The 17182-nt window shown below is 29.1% G+C and overlaps 1 protein-coding gene across 1 annotated transcript in view; it reads left to right on the top strand.

The window, feature by feature from the left end:
• The window catches only part of LOC142332315 (protein O-mannosyl-transferase TMTC1-like), a 507352-nt gene extending 502341 nt beyond the window's left edge, over positions 1-5011 (top strand). Inside the window, exon 15 of the mRNA XM_075378680.1 lies at positions 4216-5011. Within this exon, the coding sequence (XP_075234795.1) occupies positions 4216-4305 (90 nt within the window). The 3' untranslated portion in view covers positions 4306-5011. The remainder of the gene's footprint in view (positions 1-4215) is intronic.
• Positions 5012-17182: the final 12171 nt, after the last annotated feature.

Raw genomic sequence — 17182 nt, 5'->3', positions numbered from 1 at the left:
ATAAAAATAAAAGTCCAATTAAAGTTCAATGTTTATTTTGTATGATTAATTAATAATAAATATTAATCGATATTAGTTGATTTTTAAACCCCTTAAAATGTTTGTGATGCTACAAGTCAATCACAGTTAGATTTTACAAATGTTTCTTATTTTCAAATTAATATTAAAAAAAATAAATTGTTTTGAATACATAAATTTATAAAATATTATTTTTCTGGTTTTATAAATGAGCTGAAATTTTAATTTTGTAATAAAACAAATTTTTTATTTGACAATATTTTTGCATTTGCAGAAAGAAATGACAAGAAGATTATATGTGATCTGAAAAATGTGAAAAATGAGAGCCCTAAGCTAGACTTTACATGTTCACTCTTTTCACAGAATTTCCAAACCATGTTGACATAATTGCTGGGAAATGCCGACAATGATGTGTCGAATTTCTTCTGTGATAGCCCTCAGTTGTTTGTGGTGTACTGATGTACACTTTATCCTTAAGTTAACCCCAAAGAAAAGAATCTGATGTAGACACCACATAAATTCCTTGTACGCCTATTAAATTACATATACACATATTTAAATGTACATAAAATTTTATTTCTCTAATAACTTTTAATTTTTTTCATATTTTTTTTATTGTTATTATTTATTGTAAAAATTGTTTTACCATCAGAGGTTAATAACGATTAATAAATCAATATATTTAAATTAAAAAAAAAAAAGTTAAAAAAAAGGGAGATGAAGTCTGATTTGAACCGATGTGCCTTCGCCTTGTTAAATCGAAAAATTTCATCAATTAAAATCTTATTTTGCTATAACTTTGGAACCAATGAAAATAAGTACCGCTTATGATATATCGTTGAAAAGATGTCAATGAGGGTTTATTACTGCAGTTAACAAAAAGTCCAAAATCCAGTTTGTTTTGGATTTTGGGCTTTTTTGGACACCTTTGGTCCAGTTGATTGCAATGAAAAGGGGAGGTGCACAACTAGATGTTACAACAGTCCTAAATCGCAAATTTTAACATCCTACGGCTAATAGTTTTTGAGTTATGCGAGATACATACGTACGTAGAGACGTCACACCGAAACTAGTCAATATGGATTCAGGGATGGTCAAACTGGATATTTCTGTTGAAATCTAAAAACCGAAATTTTTTCGACTACAATACTCCCTTGTACTTCGTAAATACAAGGAAGAAAAAATTGACAACACAGTTGTAGGACTTTCCCGTTTCGCCTATAATTAGATAATTTAGTACATCAGTGCTACACTAGCGCTTCTTCTGGTGATGGGGGTATTAACGACGCAGTATACTACTTAGCTGCTTGTTTAGAACATTTTTTGGGGTGGCGGTGCGATTTTGCAAAATTTTCTTTTGCAAATATGATTATTTTCTAATTTAAAAAATGTACCTAAGAAAAACTAGCCAGTAATTAGGCGAAATCTCCAGATACTGAGAGTAACCTTGCTCTACAGTCTCATTGAAAATTTAATGGCATCAATGCCTCATATATAGAAGTAATCTGACCAAGTTCAGTCAAAATCGGTCTATTAGTTTTGGAGATATAAATTTAGAATTTAGAGTGCGACACCGAACATGTACGTACGAACATCAATCGGGTTTTTTGGGTTTCTTAGGTGTCAAAACGTGAAGACCCGGTGAAAACCGCACATGTCCAAATTGGACCGATTACAATAATTTCCCTTCTAAAGCTATAACGCAAGACGGGAAAGTAAAAATCCAGTCGTGTCAAGTCAGATGATCTTGGCGAACGATTCACATCAAATTACAATGAGAAAACACAATCACTAAATTTTTCTTGCATTATTGCAAGAAATATTTAATAATTTAAATTTGCATTTATTTAAGATATAATTTCTCTTGCAGTTATTGGTTTCAATGACAATTGAAACCAATTGTTTTACTGTCTTATTGAAACCACATGTCTTCCACATCCAATTTTAGGCCATAAAACGTTTGAAATCATCTCACGATATCGAACTCTATTGACGATAACGGCAATTCCAATCTCATTTTCGAAAAAATAATGTCCAACCAATCCTCCAGCTCAAAATCAGCATCAAACCATCCACGGTTTGGTGCTGATTTTGGGCTTGGGGGTTTGGATACTGTGGATGGTATCCAAACCCGTCGAGGATGCATAGGAAGTTCTTTAATAATTTTTGGATTTTGTAATCACCAAATTTTACAATTCTGTTTATCGACAAAACCGGTAAGAAGAAAACGGGTGAATAATTTCAGATAGATTATTACAGCATATCTTAATTTCAATCGAATTGATTTTGTAGTTCTGGAGGTTTTCTAGCCACAACGTTTTATAATATGGTCATAGATATATATATCGAAACCACTCGTTTTTAACCGAGTGGTATTTTCTCATAACTAAAAACCCCATTATTATAAAACTATTATAAACTGAGTTCACCCCACCCAACCATACTACTATGCACTGCATATAATACTATCCTTCAAAATGTCAACAAAAAATAAAATTGTAATAGTAATAAATATCAAAAAATACATAATGTTGTAAACAAGCAAATACAAAATTTCGTTGTGTATTTTTCTTTAACTACACACAAACAAAAATATATAACTTGAATAATAAAATATTGATAAACAAAATTTTAAAGTAAAATCATATGAAGGAAACACTCAAAATGAAATTAAAGTTAAAATAATTTAAAAAAATCTAGATTCATAATTATAAAATAAGATAAAAGGTTTAATCCATTACATATATTAATGGAATTAAACAAGTACTTAGATGGAAACAAAATAATATAGAAGGAAATTAATATATATTTAATGACTGGCAAAAATTTATAAAATGATATTTAAAATACAGAGTGATTACAAATGAAATATACACTTCCGCGGTTTATTAAAAAACTATTTTTTAAGAGTTGATATGATTATTTACACGATTATATAGAAGAATTCTTTAAGTTTTTATATTTATAAATGTTCAATATGTGCACCGTTTGTAACACGACAGATATCAAAACGGTAGTCGAATTCGTCCCAAACACGTGCAAGCACGTGCCGGTCAACGGCAGCAACAGAATTTGTGATGCGTTACGTCATCGATGTCAACAGAATGGGACGGTACAAAAAATTTGATTTTTAAATAACCCCATAAAACGTACTCTCAAGGCGTTAAGTCTGGACTACGTGGTGGCCAAAGCTTAAAACCATGTTTTCCTCACTTGTACGGCCGATCCATCGTCTGGGAAGGCGTTCATCCAGATAATTTCTGTTCTGTAAGTATCAGTGAGGCGGAGCTCCATCTTGTAAAAAAACAAAGTTGTCACTATCTTCCTCGAGTTGAGGCATTAGCCATTCGCTTAAAATGTCCAGATAAATTACTCCGATTACTGTCACTTCGTAAAAAAAAGAACGGCCCGTACACCCTTTCACGAGATACAACGGAAAACACGTTCACTTTAGGGGAATCGCGTATATATTTCAAACTTTTTTTTGGGTTTTCTGTACCCCATATTTTTATATTATGTCTATTAACTTTTTCACTAATGTGAAACGTATATTTATCACCGAATATTAGGCGTTGAAAAGATGCCATCGTCATTTTCAACACGTCCTGCAACTCCACACAAAAATGATTACGTAATACTTTATCGTCGACATTTAAATTTTGTATTAACTGAATTTATAAGGTGTCATTTTCAAACGTTTCCGCAGGATTTTCCATACAGTTGGTTCAATTCTAAACTTGTTGATCTAGTCGATTTTCCTGGGCTGCGTTGATACACATCACAAAAACAACCGATCTGTTCTTCTGAAACAGAAGGTTTACCAGCAATTTTCTTTTTACATCCTGTGTTTTGAAACTGTTTATTCCAGTCATAGATGATTTACCATATTTTGTTCTAAAACGTCGCAGCACGACAGTAACAGAGTTAGTTTCGGCTAATTCGAGCACAAAGAAAGCTTTCTCTACTACAGTAGTGGATCTTGCCAGACTGGTATCATGACACATCAATCAATGATATTAGCAACAAAGCAGATTAACCAACATAAACTTTAAAAAATTCCCTGAAAAATCATATCATTTATTGTATTCAAATACACCAGTTTAAATTTTTATAAGGTATCGAATGTGTATATTTTATTTGTTATAAACCTATATGTATAATTTTTTGTAAAAATAATGATTTTTCTTTTGATTTCAGTACGATTTTGCACCAGTTATGGAAAAAGGATTAGATTCTGAATCATTAAGAGGTATTCCACAACAACGTAATCCAGGCTCAAAGAGATAGTAGGGAAGATGAACTTAATAAAAAAGATATTTAATATAAAACAATATAAAAAAATATGTTCCTGTGGGCTAAAAATAAAAGTTACGTAAATACATAAAATCATATTTACTGTACTTATATAATAATGAATAAATAAAAATATTTCTACAACGTACAGTATTATTACATCGTATAATTAATTCTATATTGAATATTAATATTTTAGTATAATGAATATTATATATATATTGTAATAAAATATACATAATATTAGCCCAGCTTTATATTTCGACAATACGATTTATTATTTAAAATAATAATAATAATAATAATGAACTGTGTAAAAAATAAATAAAATTCTTAAAATAAGTTATATATTATACATAGATATACGGTATTATTACAATGACTGACATTTAATTAAAAATTAATATTTTATGATATAATTAACAAATATATTTCTTTATTTTTTTATTATAAAAGAGTGGGCATCAACATCTATGGTCATTAGCCCGGTGGAAATTGGTAGCGATTGATAAGATGCTTAACCGGGAATCAAACCCGGGATCTCCGCATGAAATGTCAAGACGTTACCTATTCATTAACGGAGGTCAACTTTTTTATTTTTATTGTACAAAGAAAAAAAAATTAATAAAATTTAAAGTTCCAATTACATCCGATTAGTTCAGATTAAAAAAAAAATCTATAACAGGTATTTATATCTTTTCAGTAACCACAAAATTATTAAACTGGATAAATAAATAATGGTTTTAAAACAATTAAGTCTTGTTTCGTTCAAAATATATAAATTTTGTATATTTATTTTTTTTTTAATATTTTTTTTTTTTTGGTTTTACTTGGCCGGATCCCATAGCAATTTTATTTTTTCATATTTTTTTTGTTGTTTTTCACGTTTCATTTCCAATATTCTTCTTCGTTTCATTTTGCCGTTTTCCTTTCTTTCTTTTTCCAATAGTTGGATCTTAATTCGTAATTGCTATATTTTGATTTATAAATATCTTTGAATTTTTCATAAAATTTTCCTATATTTGATTTCTTCTTCATATATTTGTTTTCCCTCCGAAATCTTTCTGATCTGTTTAAACCAAATAAATTCATGTTTCTACGTTTTTAAGGAATTTTAGTATTTTCTTTGTTAATTTCTTTTTTCTATTCTTGAAAGATTTTTTTTTTACAATCGGCCCTGTAGAGCCATAAGTAAGTTTCCTGACAAAAGCACGTAATAAGAAGGTTCTTAAGGAACCCCCAAAATAAATAATACACAATAAACAGTTGCAAGCAAACTTAAAGTCAAATATGAAATATCAAGTTCGGTCATAAATCACAAACCATTAATTTCAGCAACATATAGTTCACAAAAAAACCATTAACAACAAATAGAAAAAAAAGAAAGAGAAGTAACAAGAAATTAGATACGACACCACTAAACATGACGGTTTTAGATTCCAAACTGTTACACAGACCCTGAGAAGATGAATCTAAAAAAAATAATTTTTCTTTTCTTATAAAATTTTTCTTTTAATATAAATTCGAAATTATTTTTTATTCTCCAGGTTTTTTTTCTGTTTTTGGAGTCTTTAAATTCATTTTTTTTTTAATTTTCCATTTTCTCATTTACTGTTTAAATATTCCAATATATAAAGACTTTTCAGGTTTAATTACTATTTTATAATAGTAAGTAAACATTTCTTAAAAGAGTAATTAATAATTAATATTATTATTAATTGTTTTTTGAAAGGCACTCGTCTTGTAGGACAAAACGGACTACAGGTCAATATATCCAAAGGTGTAAGACAAATATGTGGATTGTCACACTCTTATCGTTCAACTTATGTACCATGAAAGAATTTATGAAAACCAGCAGATGGGATAAAGACAGGTGGTGAGTAATAAAAAACCATTCGATTCCGGATGACAATACCTTAATTGGTAATAATGACGAAGAATTTCAAACGCCTTACATAACATGAACATGATTTTAAAAAATGAATGTGTTATGAAAATAAATAGAAGAAAAACAAAAATTATGAAATTTACGAAAGATTGGTTGAATTGGTTTACGAAAGATTGATTATTGAAGTACGAAAGATTGGTTGCAGAAAACTCAGGATGGTTAGAAGTGGAAAAACGAATAAAAAGACCTGTTTACTAAAATCAAAGCGAATCGCTCGTATAATAAGGAAGCACCTGGTAGAAAGTTTATTCATTTGTTATAAACCTCTGAGATATAGACCCTAAGAAAAACAGAAAAAATAAATGTGAGGCTTCCGAGATGTGTTACTGGAGAAGAATTTTGAAAGTTTCTTGAACAGAAAGAATGATAAATGAGGAACTATAACAGAAAATAGGGATAAAGCACATTACTATCACAATAACGAGAATAAAAAGTATGTCTGGCAACTTGCTTCGATATTCCAGTTGGTTTATTAGAGCGTTTAATGGATGGAAGAAAGGTTATACGAAGACCTATTCCTGAAGTGAAGGAATGAAACGAAACTTCAAGGATTTCGGTGAGTGCTAAACCTTCCTTCTTATTGCAGTATGCGGACATACATCCTTTACTGCTGGGTTTTCTACTAATCTGACGTTATATTTATGATGAATATGAATTTTAGGAGTACGTGCCGATCAAAATTAGTTTTCAGTGGCGGTAACTCGACGGAACAATGTGTTTATAAGCTTGACATCTGTGGTGCGCTCCCTTTCCGTCCAGACTGGGCAGAAGTCTTATAATTAGGGTTCACACTGCCATATGGGATGGAGGCCGAAGGCCATTTTAGAGCCTAATACCATACAGGATTATAACTAGAATATAGTCGAGTACAACTTGGTCAAGCTGATTTAGGATGTAGTGAAGAAATGAAAACGTTACAAAGTACTTAGAGATTGATTTTGAATAGAATACTGTAAGTTGAGAGAATAAATACCTCCAGTAATTCAGTTTCTCACTTTTTATTGATTTTTTCATGGATTGCTGCTTTTTCTAGGCCGTTTTTCTGGATGTTTCTCTTAAATATTTAAATTAAAATAAACTATTATTTTGATCTTGGTTTTTGTTTTATTAAGTTTACAATAGATTTATTAACATTTTTTGTTTCATATTTACCTGTTTTCTACGACTTATGTCGTGGAAATTCATTAACTTTCAATTAACCTATTTCCAAAATATTTTTTTAGAATGACTTGTTTGGTGTAAATTATGTTATAGTTTTTTTTTTTTCATTATAAACTGCATCCACAGCTCATTTTTTTCCTGATCGATTATATTGTTATACATATATAAGAAAAATTATTTTGGTTTAAAAATGAATCTTTTCAATACTGGTTTGGTTGGCCTAATAATGTAGTATTTCAGTTACTAAATTACTATCCAAAATTCGATTCATTCCACAAAAATATATTATACATACAGCGATGAAACTTACAGATATAAAAAGGTCAAAACTTTTCCATGCAAACTTAATGAATATCCATTACAATTATTTAACATGCAGATAAGCTGCGTTTTGTTTGTAACGATTTACACATGTGGAACACAACATACGGTATTCCGGTATGTAAACGACCACAGCGGACTGACTGCTAGCAGTATCTGATTGTTAACAAGAGAGTTAAGCTAATTAAAACCCTACATTTCCATTGAATTTAGTTTAAATTTGTAAGTGAGATTCATATTTATATAGAAGGGAATGTATGCTTAATCTATTTAAAAGATATTTATAATCAAAAAATTAGTAAATGAGTCGGGAATTGTGAATTGTGTACGTTAAAAAAGATACGTAAATGATTCTGTTATAATTAATTTACTTTGTTAAAATTAATGTAATACTAGTTTAATGTTTCTAAAAAAAAAAAAACCTTTAATAAAGATTTAAAATGAAATCACGAATTTTCATATGAATTAAATTTACATTAAAATAGTGGTTATCTTGTATAATTTTTTTTTATATTCGTATCTCTCAAAATTATAAAGATTTTAAAAACTATTGTTATGGCCTGGAAAGAATCGTAGAAAAAAGGATTAAGTAATTGCATGTTTTAAAAATATAATATAAATCAAATTTTTTCAATATTAATTCGAAAATAACAAAAAATATTTTAATTGATTTAAATTAATAAAGTATAAGGAAGTAAATAAATATTAATGATAAACAAGAAATTTTATATTAAAATAAAATTTACTTTTTAAGTTACAATTTATATTGTTATAATTATAATCACAATTAATATTAATATATAATTATTATATAAGTCATGATATCATATTTTCATAATAGCATTAAATTTTATTATATATATTAAAAGCAATAAAATGTAAAAAAAAAAAAAAAAAAAAAAAAAATAATAAATAAATAATATTAATAAATTGTATGTTATTTCTGAAAATTTTGCACTTTTATTATTTAAAATTTTTATTTATATTTAACATCAATTTTCCTTATTACGTTTTAATAACTCCTTCCTGAATCCCTAAATTTCCCTTAATTCCCTTTTACTAACAGAGATAAGTATTAAAAATTGGTCTGCCGAAAAAAAAAACATTGCTGGAAAACATTTCTCTTTTTATTATGGTCTGGGTCCATCGTAATTTTGTATTATACTAACAAATCCACCATACCGACCTCCGTGGCGCAAGCGGTAGCGTCTCAGCCTTTCATCCGGAGGTCCCGGATTCGAATCCCGGTCAGTTATGGCATTTTAACACACGCTACAAATCATTCATCTTATTTTATGAAGCATGCCTAACAGTGGACCCGGAGGTTAAACAAAAAAATAAAACAAATCCACCGTTTGAATTTAAAAAAAAAGAAAATTAGTAGCGTAGATAAAACAACATTTCCGAATAACATCAGTTTGATGGAGAGTGTATCTGATGCGTGCAAAAGTTAGCCATCAACCTGCTAACAAATACCACGTTTAAATTTTAATAATCTGACGATCATTTACAGAGATATTATAAGAGCATCCCGTTGCATTTCCCAAAACATCGCCTCAGGGGCAGCCCGTTTGTTATCAGTTGATGGTGATGATTACTCTAGCTTTGTACCAGGTGCTGGCATCACCTCACCCTTCTGTACTCACACGCAGTCCTCAAGGGAAACCCATTATTATTAAACAGAAATTTGTTAAATTTATTTAATATTGTTTTATTTTATTTAACGTAGATTTAATTTTATTATTTTTGTAATATTAATCATTCGAATCGTTTAATTCAATCCCAGCTCACACAGTGATAGAGACTCACAGTTCATTATTTCAATTTATTTATGTTTGTGCTTCAATCGGCAAATCTCCTCTAGTACATAATTATATATATATATATATATATATATATATATATACACACACACACACACACACACACACACACACACATTAATATAGTCTATGACGTATATCTCGATAAAATAAGGATTTCAACACGGGATCATTCACCTAAAATCGGTTTGGCCGTTGAGCTGCTACGGTGGAACATACATACATACACCCTAATTACATAACTCTCCTTTCTGGGCTGTCGTGTAAAAATACTTTACATATAATTTTATATAAATTTTTAACGTATTCATTAATAATAAATAAAGGAAGATACAAAATTTAGCAACCTCTCTACAGCATTAGAAATTTTAGGTTAATAAATCTTAAAACGTATGCAGAACGTATGATATTTTAATAGAAGATTTTTTAGTTTGATTACAAACTATAGATTTATCGCAATTATTTTTAAATATTAATTAATTAATATTATTATACTGACTTTTTTTAAAAATATTAATTTTGCTCACCCGGCTGGTCTAGTACTTAACTCGTCGTCGCAGATCAGTTGTTTAACTGCTTATTTTCGAAATCGAAGGTTGTAAGATTCAAATCCTAGTAAACGTTAGCTGCTTTTATACGGATTTAAATATTAGAAAGCGGATACCGGTGGATTTCGGTGTTTGAGGTCCAAGTAACTACACTTCTTAGGAATGGTCGGCATGAGCCAACACAAGTCTACATCTCATTTACATATCATACACATCATCCTCATCTCATTGGGTCGTGGGAGGTTGCTTATTGTTCTTTAGTTGAACATATTGCAACGTACACATTAGGGGGTAAAATAATTAATTTAAATTATACTCATCAACTGTGTTTTTTTTTTCTATTTTCATGTGCTTCAAAAATTAACTCTTTTACAATTAATTAATTAATAGATGGAAGAAATTTTAGCTGACAAGAAAAAAATCGTTAATAAGAAACAAGAAATTTATAAATTAAATAAAACCCTTAAATATGTAAGCAGGACGGATTACATGTACAACCAAAAAAAATTTACGTTCTCATTCGAACGGTGTATTTTGCATCTTACTCTATAACACATATAGTGATTCATAAAACATATTTTTCCATTTTTCACTTTCCAGTAACAGTAGATGCATCAAACAATAAATTGACCTTCATTTTCACAAAAAAAATTGGTAATATTGAATCCAAAGGATAAAGAGGGGATATATTCGAAAAAAAAATCACGAAAAAATAACTCAAAGTTTATTTATGCATATTGCCATTCGTGATAATATACTTAACCATAAACATAAAAATTATTTTAATCCACTTCAGTTCAGTAGATTATAGTATAAAAATATTTTTTATCTATGATTATATTATGAAAATTAATATAATTAATTTTCAAACATCCTGTCTATTTTATACGTTTTAAATCAACGAGGACAGCGATGCGTATTTGTATGGACTCCAGGGCATGCTGGTATTACAGGTAATGAGAGCGCAGACGAAGCTGGCAGAAAGGCAACAGTCTGCAATGATTTGGATGCATTTCCTGTAAGAGTGGCAGATATTAAAAACCGTCTAACTAATATAGTAAGAAGTAAATGGAGTACTGATTGGAGGAGTTTAAATACAAAATTAAACTCGGTTAAAACTTCTCCATATAAATGGAAAAGCGACGTAAAGTTAACTCGCCGTGAACAAGTAGCTGTGAACAGACTTAGAATTGGTCACACGCGATTAACAAATTCATATTTGTTAACCGGCGAAGAGAGACCAATGTGCGGTGTTTGTAATAAACACTGACAGTCAAGCATCTAATGGAAGAGTGTACCATATATAAGGACCTCAGAAAGAGGTTCCGTCTTAGAAATGATATTACTGCTGATCTGGATAATGGAAATGAAGAAAAGATAGTTGCATTTTTACACGCCAGTGGACTTCTTAGAAGTCTGTAAAAGTGAAAAATTTATAGCTGTGATAAAGAGTCTCTAAGAGGTAGTTTCATTTATTTATATATGGGAGTCTCGAAGCGTGGCACGTATAGTAACGGGAGGTAGCCCACTTGCCTAGGCCACCCTGGATCGTCTGCATTCAAGAGCAGTGAGTCGGGGTGTGTCCGATGCCATGGGGGACCCTCAAGGGTGGACTGAGGGCGCGAGGCTATGGGTAAGCGCAATGGCTGCCTGTAGCCTGTTTATAAGGAGGCAACTGCCACGGCATCCTGGCGCGACTAATATCCTGCTTCACGGCGGTTCTTGTCGCCCCGAGGGTGCTAAAATTAACAACTAAACGAGACGGGTATAAGAAAATAAATGGAATTGTATGGTATTGTTTTTTATAGTTTTACTTTTATCTTCTTTGGGAATTTTATCTCAAATTTTAATTTTGGGGCCCTTTACACCCCATAAGTGTTGTTTTGTTTTTGTGGTGTTTTAATGTTTCTGTGTAGATTGTGTTTTTAAATAAAATGTAAGGGCCCTTTACACCCTTACATATGACGATCCTCATGGTGATACTAATTTCCTTTAAGAATGTGACGAGGGCTAATGACCTTAATAGTCGATGCCCGTAAAAATACACAAAAAAAAATATATATAATGAAGTTGAACTTGCAGAATTTCGTTATTTAGAATGTAAAATCGATAATAAAAGAATATATCAAAATCAGAGTAGAAGATCGAGAAAAAAATATTTGCGCAAATGAAACCTGCTGATAAAAACACATGAATTAATGAAATTAGCTATATATCTTTGAAAATATTTGTAAGGAAAGTAACATTTTATGCCGTCGAAAGATGGATCATAAAGGAAGCCTGAAAAATAATACCGGATAGTTAATGGAGAATATAAACATCTTAAAACTTAATAGATAAGTAATTGTGCCGGCCTCCGTGGGGCGAGTGGTAGCGTATCGGCCTTTCATCCGGAGGTCCCGGGCTTGAATCCCGGTCAGGCATGGCATTTTCACACACGCTACAAATTATTCATCTCATCCTCTGATGAATGCCTAACGGTGGATCTGGAGGTTAAAAAAAAAAGTGAAAGAGAGTTTTAAATGGAACAGGTAAAAGGATATGGTTGGTGACCATACAGTAATGAATCAACGGGTAGTTAATTCGAATTTTTGGAAGAAAAATATATAGAGTAGAAAACGTAAAAAAGATAAATATTAGAATACGTAAAATAAATAATTATTTTGTTAAATAAACTTTGAAGATTAGAACATAATATTAAAGAACAGAAATCCATCAAACGAGTCAAACGGCTTTGGAACAAAAAGTAAAAAATCAAAAAAATCCTTTGCTCATCAACTAGTTTTGTTTTATCTTTTATTCTGTGGTTTAGATTATCCATTTTTAGCATAATAATACTGGGTTTAATCAGAATTTTCCTGATTAAAATCTAATCACAAGGATGGGTGGAAAACTCTATAAGCATAAGCGCTTAACCGAACTACGCCAAAATAAAATCCTTTAAGATTAAAGGCATTCTTATTAAAAATTCAGGAGGGACTATGCTAGAAACTCACAGAATACAATCGGATCAAAGGTAAGGAAAATATACCGACCAAGTCATACAATACCTTGCACAGATTTATCATTGAATTGATTGAATTTAAAAATAAGGGTCTGACTTTTATTTAAAAAATAATAATTTAAAAAAGAACTGTTTCAAAATATTGAATAAATAAAATGTACTTTTATGAAAGTAATGAAAAATATTGTTTCTCATTTTGGGTCCGTAATATACATTGGTGCCAAAGCAAATTTACTTTTAAAAATTATTTAAGTATTGAAGAAAAATACAAAAAAAAATTAATGATAAAACTTAAAAGATTTAGAGCCAAAAAAATAATATGTATATTAGAGGTGGGATATACATTTTAAGAAATTTTTTTCTAAAAATATTCGTATATAGATAGTTAAGCTTAACAAATCTAGTTAAGTAAAGTTTTCACTAAATCTAACACTTCCTCTTATAAAGGCTAAAATAAAATAAATCTGATGTGAATCCCACATGACTTCCTCGTACGTCTATTAAATTACATATAGACACATTTTTTCTGCGCTTCATCTAAATTTATTTCATTTGAAAGTGAGATACGGTCCTCCAATTTTTTAATAAAAGTGGACAGTTTTACAATTGAAAAAAAAATTAGTTTTTATTAACATCAAATAATATTTATACAATTATTAATTCAACTATCTTACCTGAAATAATAGGTTAGAGTAAAAGTCCCTCGATTACTCTTTAAATAAAGTGTCTACCAAATAATCCAGTAATAAAAAGTGATCGTAACACACCGTAAGGTCAAATTATTATCTATAACCAGTATACAGGAATTCACTAAACGTTATTACGTTTAGTAAATTAAACTAATGTTTAATTATTATTAATTTTTATTTATGCGACACCAGAATTCTGAAATGTACACCAGAAATCTTGTACATATCACGCACGTGAAAAAAAATTTTCAACAATAAATTTAAATAGAATACAATTCAAAATGTATTTTATTTTTCTGTCAAATAATTAAATAAAATTATTTTTTTTAAATATACATACAATTTCTATAAAATTTGCTAAGAAAATCCAAAAATAATACGATTCTAAATTATAATTTTCAATTAATATTAAATAATCAGAAGTTTCACCAAATTTATTATTTTTATTTTATTTCACTAACAATTAAAAAAAAAAATTTGTTATCAATGAATTATTATATAATATATATATATATATATATATTAAATTACTGGTTAATAATTATTAAATCAATTTATTTAAATTAAATAAAAAAGTTTAAAAAAACAAAATGAGATGAAGTCTGCTGATTCGAACGTGCCTTCCCTTTAAGATCCTAATATTCGTTAATTAAAATTTTAATTTTAATTTCGATTGCAATGAACTAGATTTCGATTGCACAACTAGATGTTCCAACAGAGCTAAATTCAAAATTTCAACATGCTACTGCTAATCGTTTTTGAGTATGCGAGATACATACGTATGTACGTACAGACGTCACGCCGAAACTAGTCAAAATATATTCAGGGATGGTCAAAATGGATATTTCGTTTAAATATGAAACCGTAATGTTATGGGATCAAAATATTTTCTTTACTTCTTACAAGGAAGTAAAAAATAAAATTTCCAAAAAAATTCTTTGTGTTTTAGGTTCGGCGTCTATAATTTAAAAAAATGTATTTCTTGATAGCACCATCACGAATATAGACTTTCAAAACATGTTTGAAAAATATTTAAACCGAAACGTTAAATACTAAAATTTAAACCTTTCGGTTTAATCTTTAAAGGGGGGATTGATTTTTTGAAAATAATTATTTTGATTATTTATATACACATTGTAAGCTACAAATGTGCTTTAATAAAACTACCTCAAATGCCTCTGAAGTAAATCAAAATTGTTTTTTTTTACCCCACCTCCTTAATAAAATTTTGAAAAAAGTAATATGAACAGTGCTCCGTATACAAAAAAAAAATCTAATTTCATGACACCACATGACTTCCTTGTACGCCTATGAAATTACATATACACATTATTTAAAAATGAAAAGTACATAAAATTCTATTTCATTAATAACTTCGAAATTTTTATCAAACTTTTTTTTTATTGTTATTATTGAATTATTAATTATTATATATATATTTTTTTTTACTATCGGAGGTTAATAACTATTAATAAATCAATATATTTAAATTAAAAAAGGAGATAAATCGGATTTGAAACGATGTGCCTTCCCCATTTAAGATCCACTCATTGATTAAAATTTTATTATAACTCTGGAACCACTGCTGCCCCTTTCCTATAGTAAAATGATTCACATTATCGTATGCAATATTCCATTGCAGTTTTTGATGTAATTATGGTTAAGTTAAATAATTCCATATGTATATCTCCTGTTTTTTGAAAATATATATTTTTTTTAATTAAAAAAAATAATAATAAAAAAGTTAATAGTTTTCAAAAAAAAAAAAAAACTCATTTTTTTTCATAAAATCTGATGTAGAGATCATCATGACTTTCTTGTACGCCTACTAAATTACACTTTTTTTTTCTTTTTTTTTTAAATTAAAAGTGCATAAAATTTTATTTCATTAATAACTACTGATATTTTTTCATATATATATTTTTCTTTGTTATTGAATTATTCATCGTAAACATTTTTTTACAATCACAGGTTAATAATCATTAGTAAATCAATATATTTAAATTAAAAAAAAAAAAGGTAAAAAAAAGAAGATGAAGTCTGATTCGAACCAATGTGCCTTCCCCATTTAAGATCCAAATATTTCATTAATTAAAATTTTATTTAAACCACTGAGAATAAGTACCACTTATAATATATCGCAGAAACGTTCTCAACGAGGGCTTCTTACAGCAGTTAAGAAAAAGTCTGAAATCCAAATCGTTTGGATTTTGGGCTTTTTTGGGATATTTTTGGTTAAAACGATTGCAATTAAAGGACCTCCCCTTCTGATTGTTTTAAAAAATAAAGTAAAATATAATAGTAATAATAATATATAACATTAATAAAATAAAATGTTAAATAGTTTTTAAATTTAAATTTTAATTTCTATTGCAATCAAAAAGGGAGGTGCACATTACATGTTACAACAATCCTAAATCCGAAATGTCAACATTCTACTCCTAATCGTTTTTCAGTTATGCAAGATACATACGTACATTTGTAGAGACGTCACACCGAAACTAGTCAAAATGAATTCAGGGATGATAAAAATGAATATTTCTGTTGCAATCTGAAAACCGAAATTTTTCGCGATTACAATACGTCCTTGTACAAGGAAGTAATAATTGAGCCACATTTGAAGTAAATTGGTTGAATAAATGCTGTGACATAAGACCAAATCAGTGCGACACACATTTGCGTACGTACGTTTTTTTTTTTTTGAACGTACAACGAAGGTCGTTATCAGCGGTCGGAGGTAAAATTACGACAATACGCGATTTAGCCAAATCATACATCATATTTAAATAACAATATAATAAAAGAAGTAAAATGCACAACATCATTACCAAAAATATTCTTCATGTGGTACAGCATAATTTTAAACATCCTATTTTGTACGCTAAAGACGAAATAAACCACAATAAAATACCATATGGATTTTATTGTGACGGACAGCGTTAAAAATTTGTAAAACATTTCATAACAACCACTCATCGTTCCCTAAGATAAGTAATTCAATTATTAGGCGTAATTTAAATGCCAAATAACAGACACATTTACAGGGATGTGGTGTACCGTTAGTTGGTAGTCGCAGCAAACACAAACGAGTGCATCGGTCTAAATCATAAGATATCTATGAGTGTGCTTAGTGTGTCCTATTCGTAAACGGCAAATGATAACCTCCTCTCGACGGTTTCTCTATGCGTGAGAAGCTCCACAGTGATATAGTGTTCTTAACTGGACTGAAAAAACGTATTAATATTACACAAATCTGTATTTAAAATTAATAATGTGCAAGTATATAAAGTTACAAATAAATAAATAAATGATTTAATTAATAAACAAATTAAATAAGTGAGTAGGTTGAGTAACATGAATTCATTTGACAGGGTAGA

The sequence above is a fragment of the Lycorma delicatula genome, chromosome 11 (assembly GCF_047948215.1).
Source record: "Lycorma delicatula isolate Av1 chromosome 11, ASM4794821v1, whole genome shotgun sequence".
Lineage (NCBI taxonomy): Eukaryota > Metazoa > Arthropoda > Insecta > Hemiptera > Fulgoridae > Lycorma > Lycorma delicatula.
The sequence above is the reverse complement of the archived record's forward strand: the minus strand, read 5'-3'. Positions and strand labels throughout refer to the sequence as shown.